The 14385-nt window shown below is 38.3% G+C and overlaps 1 protein-coding gene across 1 annotated transcript in view; it reads right to left on the bottom strand.

Annotated features, from left to right (window-relative positions):
- Nucleotides 1–1461: 1461 nt before the first annotated feature.
- The window catches only part of ralgapa1 (Ral GTPase activating protein catalytic subunit alpha 1), a 69371-nt gene continuing 56447 nt past the window's right edge, over nucleotides 1462–14385 (bottom strand). Inside the window, exons 45-46 of the mRNA XM_024273364.2 lie at nucleotides 7467–7591; nucleotides 1462–1686 (exon numbers count right to left, since the gene is read on the bottom strand). Of these exons, the coding sequence (XP_024129132.1) occupies nucleotides 1541–1686; nucleotides 7467–7591 (271 nt within the window). The 3' untranslated portion in view covers nucleotides 1462–1540. The remainder of the gene's footprint in view (nucleotides 1687–7466; nucleotides 7592–14385) is intronic.

Raw genomic sequence — 14385 nt, 5'->3', positions numbered from 1 at the left:
TTGTTCTTGCTGGTAAATGAGTCAAAGTAACAAAAACACTCAAAAACAGATTTGAAGTGTGCAAACGTCCTCTATCCTGAATCAGTCTGGCTGTGAAAAGAACAAAAACATACAACGTTTGTGCATTAAAATGCAGAAAATTCCCACGTGAAAAAAAAGATATAAAGAAGCAAATATTTTTACTTCTGGGTGACGTCAAAAAGTAACAGAAGGTAAAACAGAAAGTCCAAGATTTCCTGCTGTTTTCAGACAAAAAAACAATATATCCCAGATAAAAATGAGTTAAATACTGACACAATGAGGTCAAACTTTCACCCTAAACTTTACAAAATCCAAACAAATGTTGGTTTTCAGTGTCTGAATTCATTCTGAGGAGAAAATCAAAAGTGGCGTGAGGACAGCAACGCTTCAGCAACAAGTGAACTTAAACATTTAGAGCGGAATGTGTGAACTAATGATGAACCACAAAAACAAACAAATCTTGTAGTGTCGATGTTTCTTTTCTCTTACAGCAAATTTGGCATTTTTCGCTCATATTTCTGCAGGCAGAGCGACCTCCTTTCCTCACACTGTACATACTTTCATAGATATGCATATATTTACTTATGAGTATGTGCCAATGTTTTCATATATATATATATATATACTCAATATGTGGATTCTCTCAGAAAACAGAAAAATACAGCATTTTTGTTCTGAGTGAAAACACAATTTACAGTAAAAAAAATAAAAATAAAAAAATAACAGAACCAAAATGAATTGAATGAGCATCAGTGCTTGTATATAGTTTACAGCAATATATAACATAAAAAAGCAAAACATAAACATGAAAACCTGTAACAAGTGCTTCCTCCGTGATCTTTCCGTCGGTTGTAGTGTCTTTTTCTGGTTTTGTGAAAGACAAACAACAACTTCGTCCTCACGTTAACACTGTTTCTAACAACAGCTTCCTTTCAGTCAGGCACCTCAAAATTCAACTCTAAAGTTTTTTTGTTTTTCTGGTTGAATATCTACAAATCCGTGGAGTTATGAAAGAAAACTCGTGACCTGCATCTGTGCGAGCACCGACCTAATAAACGTTTACCTTCCTTTCTTCACGCAATACTTTACATGCATGTTGCTGCACACACGCACTGATGCCAGCTTCAGTACAAATATACAGGAGACACTCACAACACAAACACACACACACACACACGTTTGTTTTGCAGTTTTCTCGTGTTGACAGTGTGGCAAACGTCTGGGTTTTACGCAGATCCTCACATGGCACACGGTTAATGCAACTAATACTGCACTGCTTCAGTGAGTCCAGCTTTCCTATGGAGGCATTACAGCATGCGGCCTCTGCTGCTGCTGTTCTTTAAGCCAAGCTGCAGCTCTACACAGAAAATACAGTAACTTGTGTATCTGAGAGTGTAACAGTAGGAGATGAACGAAGCTCATTAACACTTTAGATGGTTCTAATGATGCAGCCAATTACCTTTTTTTTTGCTTTACAAAATCTATTTTTTTTTAATCTATTGATAAATACGGAGGAAACTCAGGTCTTGTTGGCAGATCCAGACGACCGTCGCAGCTTCATCGACATGCGGCTTTTGCTAGTCCGAGGAGACATGGGGGACGCCGAGTCGCTCCCGGCCTCCCCAAGAGCCGGACTTTCTCCCCGAAGAATCTCTAGGCAGGAGCCTGAGGAGGGGAGAAGGTGGAGGAAGAGGAGGAGGCGTCAGGGGTGGAATGTCATGGAGGGGGAGGAGGAGGAGGAGGAGGGAAAAGGGGAGGGGTGGGTGGTAAACAGAATAAGGGTGAAGGAACAACAAGAAATTGACATCTCATCCCATGATGCTCTGCAGAGACGGGCTGTGGTCACACGGGCAGATGGAGGGACTCGAACACACAAACTGAACGCTACAAACACAGATAACACAGGACCTCTGTGCAAGTATCTCGGTCAGCTTAAACCACCAGACGTGTTTGGGAAAAACATACCAGTTTTTTTTATTAATTAAAAATAGCAAAATTATTACGTATTTCTTACAAACAAAATGGTTTTAAATAAAATATTTTAGCTCATATTTGCAGTTCTGTCATTTGTTAGTAACAGAGACGTAATAAAAAGACTTTCATAACTCAATTTTGGTAATATGATAATAATGAAAATATTTACTATATAAAAGCTGCAATATAAAAAAAAGTTGATAAACTTTAAAAACGATAACTGTCTGCAATAAATGCTTAAAGGATAACCAAACCCTAAATCAACTTTTTTGGCTGTTGACCTGTTTATAAACGGTGCTTTAAAAGTGCTGTCTGTCTGGTCATTGCCAAAATTTTGACAATTTAAAATAAACTTATTTAATTCTTGAAAATATATTCAAAATCTGTCTGTTTGCTGCCCCCTAAAGGTTGAATTGAGGTATTAAATTTGGATTTCGTGATTGGTCAAATCATGTAAGTCCCACGTCATAACGCCAGGTTCACACTGGATGCAGAACAGAGGCCGTTTTCTTTCAGCAACCTTGTTAACCCATAGTGTGGTTCACAGCAGACGCGGAACGCTGCGGTCCTCCGCGGAAGGCTGGCGCCGTGCAGCGGATCGTTTCTGCATCTGGTCTATTTTGTGTGCAAGCCGCGAGCGATCCGCGTCAATTCTGGCAGGAAGTTACATCAAGATATAGGAGAAAATTTTTCACGATAAAACACCACGATTGACAAATGCGATGATGTTTTTGTATCTAAATAGACTGTATAGATGAAAATAAACATAAAACCATAACACAAACACAGACGAAATAAAACAGACATACACACACAGATCAACGTAGAGGGCCGACTCCGGAGCGGGGCGTGGGGCTGGGTTTTTTTCGTGCCAAAAACAACAAAAGAGAGGCACAGAGCAGTTATGCTTAGCAGAAACACGGGGTAATATTTTAAGGTAATTAATTTACCCATGATGGCAAAAACAAAAAACAAAAAGTCTAGCAGAAGCGCCTGTCAACCGTCGTGGAAAAATGTGCGTCTGGTGTGAATTGCAGGAGAGAGCAGACGCCGCCCGGACTCCGCTCCATGCCGCTTCCGCGTCCAGTGTGAACCAGGCATAACAGTCCTGTTCCCCAGCCCCACCCCTCTGACTGGATTTTAAAATTACGCCTGTGGGTGGAGTCAGCCTCCAACTTCTCTGTTTGGTTACCCTTTAGGCATTAAATACAACCTCTAACTTTTGAAGTTTTAGGCAAAATTCCAATTTGAGGCAGCCACGTTGCCTTAAATGTTGTGTTTTCTAAATATATTTATATATTTTGTCCAATTTATTGACTATATAAGAGATCTGGACTGAGTGACTCCTCCCACCCTGGTGTTCCAAACAGGAAGTACCTGCCATAGTCATTCTATTCTTCAGAATACCAATTCTTGCTCTGCTAATTTTTTTTTTACATGCTCTTGATAATCCTAATTCATTTTCATATTTTTCCTACAGTGTAAGTTATTTAAGTTAAAAACTGACCAATCAAATGCCTCAATTTCTGATTCCAACATGATGAAAAATATCTCAAAAATATGGCAACTGAGTTGACTAAAGCATTTTCTGTGGGTGACGTAACACTCACTCGGTCCAGCTCTCATACACAGTCTGGTTAAGAAGAATTTGCATTTATTTCCATTAATAAAAATACATCTACTGTTCAGGAAAAACTGAGCTATTTGAAAACTAAACTCTACTTATTTGCATACCATTCACAGCTAGCATGAAGAACTTTCTGCTTCAGCCCCTTTCCCTTCACCCTGAGCAGGTTAACGCTTTCTAGTGGTTTAGGGACCATCAGATAAATAACACCGTGGTCCTCTGATGACGAGGAAGGAAAAACACATAAAGGGATAAGAAGTCAAAGATAACGAGGAGAGGGGAGGAAATGTACAAAAATAAATAAGTGGACAAGTCAGGGAAGTTTGGAAGAGAGGACACAAAACAAAAGAAGGGAAAAAACAAACAAAGGAAATGGAAAAAACAGATAAAAAGTCAAAACAAAAATAGAGTCATCAGACATGATGAGAAGACAGTTCAGGAAACGACATTAAACAGAATACATGACAACAGTTAGGAAGCACGGGACAGAAGAACTTGGTCTCCATCGCACAACAGTGTCAAAAAGTACACTTAAAAAATAAAGAAAATAAAAAGACATCAGTTTAAAGGTAACAGCCTGTGTTCATGTTCACAACTACACTTCATATGCTTACCGGCCCTACGTTTGCCTCTGTGTGTGTTTGTGTGTGTAAGCGGTGCTACATCAGAACAAACCCCAGAACAGAGGAGCGTCACAGTGAGGTTAGAGGTTTCACAAGGTCAGAGTTATGTTTCAGGTTTACAAACACCAACGTTACTGAGAAGGAGAACAGAAAGGAGAGCAGAAACCTCTCAGTGATCCAGAAGGATGCGTGTCACCTTCAGCCTGCCCCAGGGCAGTCTGGCATGAGTCTGAGAATACAGACAGAGCTGGGTATCCAGTCCCATGGTTTGGTGAGCATCGAGCAAAATGCCTACTGGGAATTAAAGGAGTCATTCACTATTGATCCCAACGGAATCATTTAGTCCATGTCAGGTAGACAAAATGCAGGATGCACAAATACAAAATATTTAAAAAAATGCTCAAATTTTGTTAAAAGTTTTTATGCATATTGTTGCTTTGTGTTTGTTTCTGTGAAGAATAAACACTTTAAAAAACAAAATCAAAGTTTACAGGACTAGATGCTTAACTTTCTTGCCAAAAAAATCCTAAAATCAATAAATTATTGTTTAATAAATTGTATTGTACAAAGCCCCTATATAAAAGTTGAAAAAAAAGTAAGTTTGAGAAAAAGTTTTTTCTAAAATTTGAATTTGTTAAAAAAAATTCTGGTTACTAACTGGTGCACTCTGGTTACTGTCAGGTATGCATCAATTGGTAACCAGGGAAAAATTACTTCAACTTTTGGAAAAAAAAAGTTTTTTACTTAAATTTTTGGAAAAACATTTTTTCTAGCTTCAATTTTTAGAATTTTTTTCACTGTGTGGTGTGCACCAGTTATTAACCAGGAAAAATGTTTAATTTCAACTTTTAGAAATAAAATCTTTTCAACTTCAATTTCTGATTTATTTTTCTAACTTCAATTTTTAGAATTTTTAATAACTGGTGTGCACCAGACAGTAACTTTTGTCTGGTGTTTATCAGCTAGTAACCAGGAAAAAAAATCCTTCAATGTTAATATTTTTTACTTCAGTTTCTGGGGAAAAAAACTTTTTTTTTGTTTAATTCAATTTTTAGAGAATTTTTTTTTTACTTCAATTTTTTTTTTACTTTGATGTCCCTTCAGGGGCTCCGTAGTATTGTACTATGGAAGGAAATCCATCCTTAAAAGCAGTAATTTAATGTTGAAATAAAACAAACTAAAACAGTAAACAATTTCAAGAATATAATCCTAATAACTTTTTAAAGAGGAAATTACAATAATTTAAGCTTTAAAATGACTTTCAAGTGACAAATCAATGCAGGTCATGCTGGTCGGACCTCAGTGAGGAGCTGAAAGTGACACCCCCTTTCAGAAGGTCCCTATGAACACATGCGGACCTGTTAGAGGAGAAAACACCCAGGAAAAAAACGGATATAAGCACAACATGGAGGAATCAGTGGAGAGCAGATGTTAGGCTGAAATGTCAGAAGGAAGACCCAATCGGAATGGAGCGTGCCGATCATGTGACCAGGCTTACCTTTCAGCCACAGGCATACAGTGAGACAAAACGATCTAAAGGAAGGGGGGGAACAAAAAAAAAGATATAAAGAAAAAAAAAGTAAATTAAAAACAAAGGGTTAACAGTGAAAAAAAAACAGGAAGAGAGAAGAATCATCATTGTGTTGTTATGGGAGTCAATCAGCTAACACACAAAAATGGGGAGACGGGGATCCTAAAGATCATTAAAGTGGCCACGGACTTCTGAAGTTTGGATAAAGTGGATACGTTGGGTCCAGTTTATCCAAATACCGAGGCCACAAGAGCACGTTGGTTAGCACCGATGCCTCGCAGCCGACAAACCAACACTAAAGGATTTAAAGCCCAAATGATCTCGAACATGTAAAGAGAACACGAGAGATTCGGGTTCAGGTTATGCCAGGTGTTATGCAGCTTCAAAGCAGCTCGATCAATATTAGAGAACCATGAAAATACCTGACAGGTAAGTTGGTGAAACAAGGAGCAGCTGGTGAAGAAAACCAAATTCACACAAGCACACACCTCTTCCATCATGTCAATGACGCTTTACAAACTGTACCAAAAAAATATGTATTTGTCGTTTATGGTAAAGGTGAGTGGAACGACGGGCGCTCAGAGCTGCAGGACTGAAACCTCTAAAAGCCTTTGCGTCCATCAAGCTTTCCTGGTACTTCCTGCTGACAGGTACAGGCTAATTCTTGGAACAATCAGGGTTAGATCATCACATTTATTGTAGATTTGAAAAGAAAACAGATCAAACAAAAACATAAAAAATAATAATTTAGGAAGAGACACAAAAATAAACAAAAAATCATTGCAAAAGCTTTCTAAACATCGACATTGTCAACACACTACTACGTTTCTTTAAAGACCCACTCCAATCTATTGTAACAGCATTCCCAGTGATCTTTTAGTTATGATTGTGCCGTTTTTAGCTAAAATCTAAAGATTTGTGTTGTTCTCTGGGGCACCGTTTCTCCAAAGCACCAGTAGTTCATCAGAAATTTGCCTCTTAGTTGTGGCCAAGACTCTTGGTGTGGTGCAACTCCGTCCCCTCTTCCTCTCCCCTTTGCGGAGAGCTTGGAGGAGGGAGCTCGTTGCCAGGCTAGCTTATTTTCTATGTCAAAAATAAGCTCTTTTTCAAAAGGCTTATTTTTTTGTTGTCTTTTCCTGATTCCTAATGACTTGTATAAAGAAATATATTTTTTACCTTAATTTTCTTTACATATGTCCTCCATCATCAGAAAAATGCCACAAGAACATGATAAAAACACCAATTTTCATTAGAGTGGGTCTTCAAGGTCATATGACTCATCAAGAGCATCAAAACGAGCTTTTCATTCATTAGATTTAATCTCACAAAAGAACAACCTTAATTTCACACTTGACATAGCCCTCCATGTTGGAGACAGAAGTGATCAGTATCGATGCACAGAGTCAACAGGCTGCGTTTGATGGTCAGACTTGGAGCTCCCTTAAGCTCGTCTGACATCTCTCTGTCTGATCAGATGTCAGTTAACTCCTCCGAGATGCTCTGGACACAAAGTATCAAGCTGAACTCAGTTTTAGACAGAAGGCAGAGCTCATCAGCTCCTGGAAAGCTTTGAATCAGACTGTAAATTGGCAAAAATGTGTGTCCAGCAGCACTGGAGATGACTTTTTTTGTGCCTAAGGTGCCCTGGGGCGCGGTGAGGTAGCCCTCAAGTGCAAACGTCAGGTCTTACCTGGGTCAGAGGGTAAGTGGGAGCAGGGAGCCGGGCTATACACCCGAGCAGCGTAATCCTCAAATGTAGTTTGCTCCTGGTGGTGCTGCACTATGGTTTCCAGGTAGCGGGCTCGCTCCTCGTAACTGGGGTGAAAGGTCAAGGTCAAAGACTAAAGGAGAGGCAGTCGATAGTGACTAAAAGAAGTAAGAAGGTTTATCTGCAAAGGGAATGTCTTGGGGAGGGAATTCACGTAAAATATGGGAAAGTACAACTCTGCAAACCATTATCACTTATCAAGAATATCAAAGAAAATCAATCACTATTTACTAGAGGACATGTCATTAACATGCTGTAGAAAACCTAGGCCTATTGTTCCTTGAAGAAAAACTTTGTGGGATATACCAAAAGCCAGATACCTTAAAAAAAAGAGGTCAAGAGGTACAACAGTGCATTTTAAAACTTCTTCTATTGCCTGAAAATGAGCAAATACTGAAACAGTCGCTTAAAAAATTAAAAACTCAAGTTTAAGACAAAAGACTAATTTAAAAACAAAAAACTGGATGTCGTTGTTAGTATTTCGTCTTTAAAATTGCATACTGCTTTGTAATTATTCTCTATACCATTACAAATTGCACATTTCATTTTTGTACTCATTCTTCTATGTAAATAATGATTATTCTGTTTCTTTTGGCCATTAGAAGTTCGCGTTTAGTATGCTGAGTACATGTGTATTCTGCTGCAACAGCTACATTTTCCAGCATTGGAAGAAAAAAGTATTTCTATTCTACTCTAAAAATAAAAATGCACAGAAAAAGGAATGGTTAAAAATGTGGAATTTTGGGAAAGACTCTTTCGTTACCTCTTTAGACCTGAAAGCTACAGAAATATGGAAATAATTAGAAAAACAACCAAAAATGTTAGTTTGAATTCTAAAAATTGTGGAGTTAGAGGCTCCAGGGTTCAGCGGAGTGAAAAGAAACCAGGACTTCACCCGTGCATCTATCAACGATCAGCTAACAGATACAATGACGTTTACCCTCTCATACATTCAACCATAATGACAGACATATGCAGCCGTTCTAGCCTCCAGGACACGCACGCAGACAGCCCAGCACGCACACGTCAGCCCCATCATCCCCATCATCCCCAAACAGCATTACATTTTCTCAGCGAGCTCTAATAATGAGGGATTTTCATTGAGAGCGGAGCGTTTGTGTGTCTGTGTTTGATAAAGCCGTCCGTCTGTGTGTACGTAAGTGCAGTTAATGTCTTTGCGTGTGTGATGGGATTAGGCCAATGAATCTTCAGAATGAAATCTGTGTGTATGTGGGGCTGTGTCACAGAGTGGCTCGGCCATCTGTAATAGCGCCCATGGGTTTTCTATTGAGTTAGAGAGCTGGTCTATGGGCCTCAGAAGGAGAAAGATTCAGGTCTAATGGTAACTGATTCAGTTAGACGCAATGATAATAACAACAATATGGCTCCTTTAAAGAACACTGGCAGAATCCAGGAGAAACGAGAAGACGGGAGGAACTCTAGTAAACTTCTGACAGACGGATAGAGCATCCTTGATTTCACAGGAGCTTATTGTTTCTCGTACTGAGAAAGTGAGGAAACGAGGTGGGGAGTAATGTTGGGTTAGAGGTGCAAAGTCGGCGAGAGGCTGATGAGGGAAGAAAACTTGCAAAAAGACAATGGGAGATGGTGAGAGCGAGGAGGAAGAGGGGTGAAAACCCCTGCTGAGGATTGCAGAGGAGGTGAGAGGTGAAGGGGAGCATTTAAGCTCAAAAACACAAAGCACTTTGAGTCCACATGTGCACACCCTTCAGAGAAGAGCACACCGAGCCACCACCTCTCACTCCGACTCCATGTGATCTCACCATTCGTGCCTTTCTTGCTTTCCTCTTCCCCCCTGCGTGGCACTTACTTCCCCCTTCGGTGAGTCAAGTGTGTTGTGTGAATGAGGGAGGTGTGTGGAAATAATTCACTTAGGAGCAAGCAAACCACACCTAATCATTTTCATCAAGTTTTAATAACGCACGGCTGTATGGAGCAGCAGGGAGGGGCGGGACAAAGAAGAAGACATCTTTTGATAAGGCTGCAGTTTCATAGTTTGTGAGGCGACCAGGCATAAAGGCAGGGAAGAAAGAGGTCTGCAGAAGCAGGGATACACGGAGAGAGAACAAGGGGAAAAACATACAGAAACACGGAGCCACTGCTGAGATAAATGACAAGAACATCCCTTTACCTTTCTCCACTCCCTTCCTCTCTGCCTCCGTTCTCCTTTGTTCCTCTCAGTGAGGGTTTCTACCTGTGGACTTGTGTCACCGTGTCACAAACTCCAACAGCGCAGAGGCAACATCAGCAGGGGCCGACATGCAAAACCCATTTTGGCTGTGATATCACTGTCATCAGCGGCGGAGGCGACACAGAAGGCAGACAGAGCGCGAGCAGCCGAGGTGTTTTTTCTCCTCTTTTTTGGTGAACAACTATTACTGCTTGAAAGTATGCTCCTTTTTTGTCATTTAAAATAAAAATAAAAAAACCCGGAGTTGTGTGGAGGGCAGAAGCGGAAGCATCAATGTGGGCCTGTTGTCATGACGACTCCCAGTGGGGGCTATTAAAACGGTGCTGGTGTCACTTATGATCACTCAGTAACCACCTCGCAGTCAATCCTGACATGCCTGGTCACTTCATTTTCTGAACAGCAGCGGCCAGATCAACAGAATGCAAAGATCACTCCAGCATCAGAGGGCTCAAACGAAGGCAAATGTTTGACTTTTGGTTCATTTTTAAAACTATATTACCCATGAACCCATACTACTTACTTGAGCGAAAAAAAAGTAAAATATAAAAAATTTTGGAAAGTGGCACAATTCCTCTAACATGAAACCAGCATTAAATTCAAATACTATACCAATTAAGAAAATAAAAAAGCTGAGATTTGTTCATATTGATAGCAAATATTAAATGGTGTAAACTTCTAGAGCGCTTTACTACCTTCCTTGGAGGCTCAAAGTGCTTTACAATCACATCCCCGTCATTCACACACTGATGGCAGTTTCGCTGCCGACAACCTGAAACCAACCACCAGAAGCAATATGGGGTTCAGCGTCTTTCCCAAGGACAGGAAGGCGAGAAACAAAACTGCGATCTCCTGATCAGGGGTCAACTACTCTACCTCTGCACCATGGCCACCTTACAATAATGTTAAGTTGTTGATAATTCTGTGAACAAAGTGCTGCATTGAGCTCAATTTAAACTTGTTTAGATTGCTTTAGAAATGAGCTGTATTTATTGTAGAAACTTTTGAGGAATGTTAGTGGCTGGCATAAAATATCTTGATCAGTTTGACTTTCTGAGCACAACTTTTCAGGCTTCAGTAGAAACAAGTTGAAGTTGTTGAGGATTCTGTTTACTTTAGTCTTGAAAATCAACAAGATTTCTAAATAAGAAAGAGGTTATAAAACGTTATACTATTTCAGTAACACCTTTTCAAGTGGCCTCTTCTAATAAAAAGTCTATGTAAACACATGCAAATGTATGTTTCGAGTTTCCGGGTTCAAAATTCTCACATTCACGCGTAGCTATACACATTTTTAAGACCATTTTTGGGCTCTTCGTACAAAATGTCATCCCCTGAACGCGTGTTGAAAGTTAAACCAGGTGGAAGTCAGATTTTAAGTGACATATAAATGGTGTCCAACCGTTTGAAAATTGTTTATGAAGGAGAAATTTAATAATTGTGGTTTATGTCTGGTTGTAATATCACACCAAGTCTTTCTTATATTGGAATAGAGCTCTGACAGAAAAAGACTGGAGCAAGATTGGCGAGATTTGGACCACTTGAACATTTCACACAAAGCCTTTATCAGCTGTAGGTGATTGACAAAGCCCCTCCCTGCTTGTCTAGTGTGAACACAAGGTGTGAATTAGCTCGTTCTTGAACATAGTTTCAGAAGTTCACTTTCTGAAGGATTTCATATACTTCCGAGATTAAACTTTTTTTTTTAACAAAGACATATAAATAATTTATTTAGATGAAATAATATATGAATATGAATTTTGAAACACAAATATTATGTCACATTTTTTGTCTTTTAGGAAAACTATGAACAAGCTTAACAGAAAGATTTAGTTCTGTGTACTCTTCACTTTGACGGTGGATTATTTCTATTTTTCAGATGACTTTTCCACAAAACATACTATCCAAATCAAGTTATCAGTCGCAAACTAGTGAGAGGTCAAAGAAAGTAGACATTCGCATCCCCCCTCCCTCCATCCAAACGGTCGTCGCCACTAGAAAATCCTCCATAATTGAATTTCAGATGACTCCTCTTATTAAGTCATTAGTTGAAAAATATCTCTTTCATAGAAAGAAGCAGAGAAAAAGGAAAATTATAAGGGAAGACAAATAGGGAAAAAAGGAGAAAGAGGGAGCACAGCAGAAACAGGGGGCCGAGGAGGAGGGGGGGTTGAATAAAGAAGCTCTTTTGTGTCCAGTCAGAAACTCATTTTCTTTTTGGTTGATGAAAAGAGAGGGAAGAGTAAAGTGGTCCTGCAGCAAAAAATCCACCACCGCCTCCCACATACACACACTTTTAAACATACACACGCAATCACACTCCTGCACCCCCACTGGATTGTGGTCGACCTGATTCTTATGATCAACTGGAAGAAGTCACAGAGAAGCTAAAGAGGGCACAGGTGAAAAAAAGACCAAAACTAGGATAAGATCATGTTTTATGACCATCTACATCTAAATGTTATTGACCTAATAAAGTTTAAAATCTACTAACTACATTGTTCTAATTAAAATATACTTGCTTAATTGTAGTAATTATATTGAAAATTATAAACTTTTCATAATTTGAATCATCAGCAATGAACTTAAGTTAAAAGTTTTGTACAAATCTTTGAATAAATTCACTTTATTTCCTTCAGTGCTGTAATTCATTTTGTTATAACAATTCATAAAATTATTCTATTAAAAAGGTTAAAATACCTTCTGCTTTACTTATTAAATCTTATATTACACCAACCTGTTTTCAAGAGTGAAAATTGGTCAATTTTGACCCCAACACAATATAAGTGTTAAAAGATGAGAACATTTTAAAATTGGACCTCACAAGAGCATCCAATACAAAAAATATCTTTTTGCAAATGCAAATCTAAAAATCTTCATACATAAATCAAAATTAGACTGTTTTCAATTTTGCAGTATTCATTTTTAGAAAGGAATTTTTTTCTTTGATTATTTAATTTTGCAGTCATGACCTAAACAAATCTATTTCTTTGCTAAAAGTGACAAAATTATAGTTTTTACCTTCAGTCTATTTATATCAAGGAATAAAACAATATATGTTGTTAACTATACATGGCTTTATACTTTTAAAAATAAGCAAATTTGATGTTTTTAAATCTCTGAAATTTATAGCATTTAGTTTTTACATAAAAAGTAAAAAAGAAAATTGTGGAAATCAATAAAAAAGTGAGACTTTTATTAAAAACAGTTGTTTTTTCTTGTGTTTTAGCAAGACAACCAAACTCATTCAACTCATTACGACTGACTAATAGAATAAATTCTTAAAACCTCTACAAATTAAAAGGTAAACAGTTCTGAGCTAATGTAGAAAGCACAGAGAACTGACTGTAAACTACATATATCTATATAAAAAATCACAGAAAATGTGTAAAATAACTCAAAAGGTTTAACATCTATGTTGTACTCAAAGTAAAGATGAACAGGCATTCAAGTTTTGATATATGATTTAACTTTGGCATAATTGAGTATAACACAACAGCATTGCCAGCTAAATATGAGTACAATCAATCAGGTGTTTATTTTACTTTTTTTTTTTTTTTACTATTAATACATTTCAGGATATCTATTTATAATTTAAAAGCCTTGACTGAGAAAGTTTGGCTTTTCTTTGCACTAAAACCAACTGTCAAATTCAGACCATTAATAAATATCCTGAGCAGCATAACAATAATAAAATAAAATGAAAAATTGGTTCTTTGTGTATTTAAAAAAAGGCTTAAGACAAAACGTTTTTAAAAAAGGGTGTTTCGTAGTGAAGAAATCAACAAAACAGAAAATTCTAACTTCTTCCTCTTTATGTTAGTGGAATAAAATTCATATCTTTCAAAATAATTTTGTTTTTGCTCTTTTAGATTCCAATTCTTTTCCTAAAACATCAAAATAAGTAAGTTAGTCACCTTTGCATCTTTTTGAACGTATTTTAAAAAGAGAAGTTGTTATTTCTAAGCTTTTCCAGCAGACACCTCACCTTCAGAGCCAGCAATCTTACTTAGCATCTCCACACAGACACACACTCACTATCTGTCCTCTCCACCCCAGGCATTGGAACACACAACAGAGGACATCAGAGGGATAATACAATTGGAAAAGCTTTACAGCGTGTAATGATAAACCTGTGCGCGCATGTGTGTGTATCTGTGCCCAAAGGAACAAGCTAATGGGTTTATATCTTTCTGTGATAGCAATGATATGAAGGTTGTGTGATTTCATTAGAAGTGTGTGTATGTGTCCACGTACGCCAAAGATGAGGACACAGATAGGTCGGTCTAATGCACTACATTCATTGACAAACAGTGACACACACACACACACACAATTGCATTTCCCCCTATTCATCTGCTCTTTTACCTGACGCAGAGGCAGGAGCTGAAGAGAAAAAAAAAACAGATGTGATACATTAATTGGCCCCTTGTCACCCCAGTATTTCAACCTCTGACATAAGCGTGCGAATAATCGCACACTCTTAGACTCTCGCTGTCACCATCGGGGAGCCCTAAAGCTGCCACTGCAATTACAAGCTTTGTTTAAAGGGCGCATACACAGCAAAAGGCACGCACACACACACACACACACACAGCATGGGTGTTGGTGACTGTCACCATAATAATCATT

Source organism: Oryzias melastigma, linkage group LG22, assembly GCF_002922805.2.
Source record: "Oryzias melastigma strain HK-1 linkage group LG22, ASM292280v2, whole genome shotgun sequence".
Lineage (NCBI taxonomy): Eukaryota > Metazoa > Chordata > Actinopteri > Beloniformes > Adrianichthyidae > Oryzias > Oryzias melastigma.
Note: the sequence above shows the minus strand (reverse complement) of the source record. Positions and strands in the feature narration are given on the sequence as shown.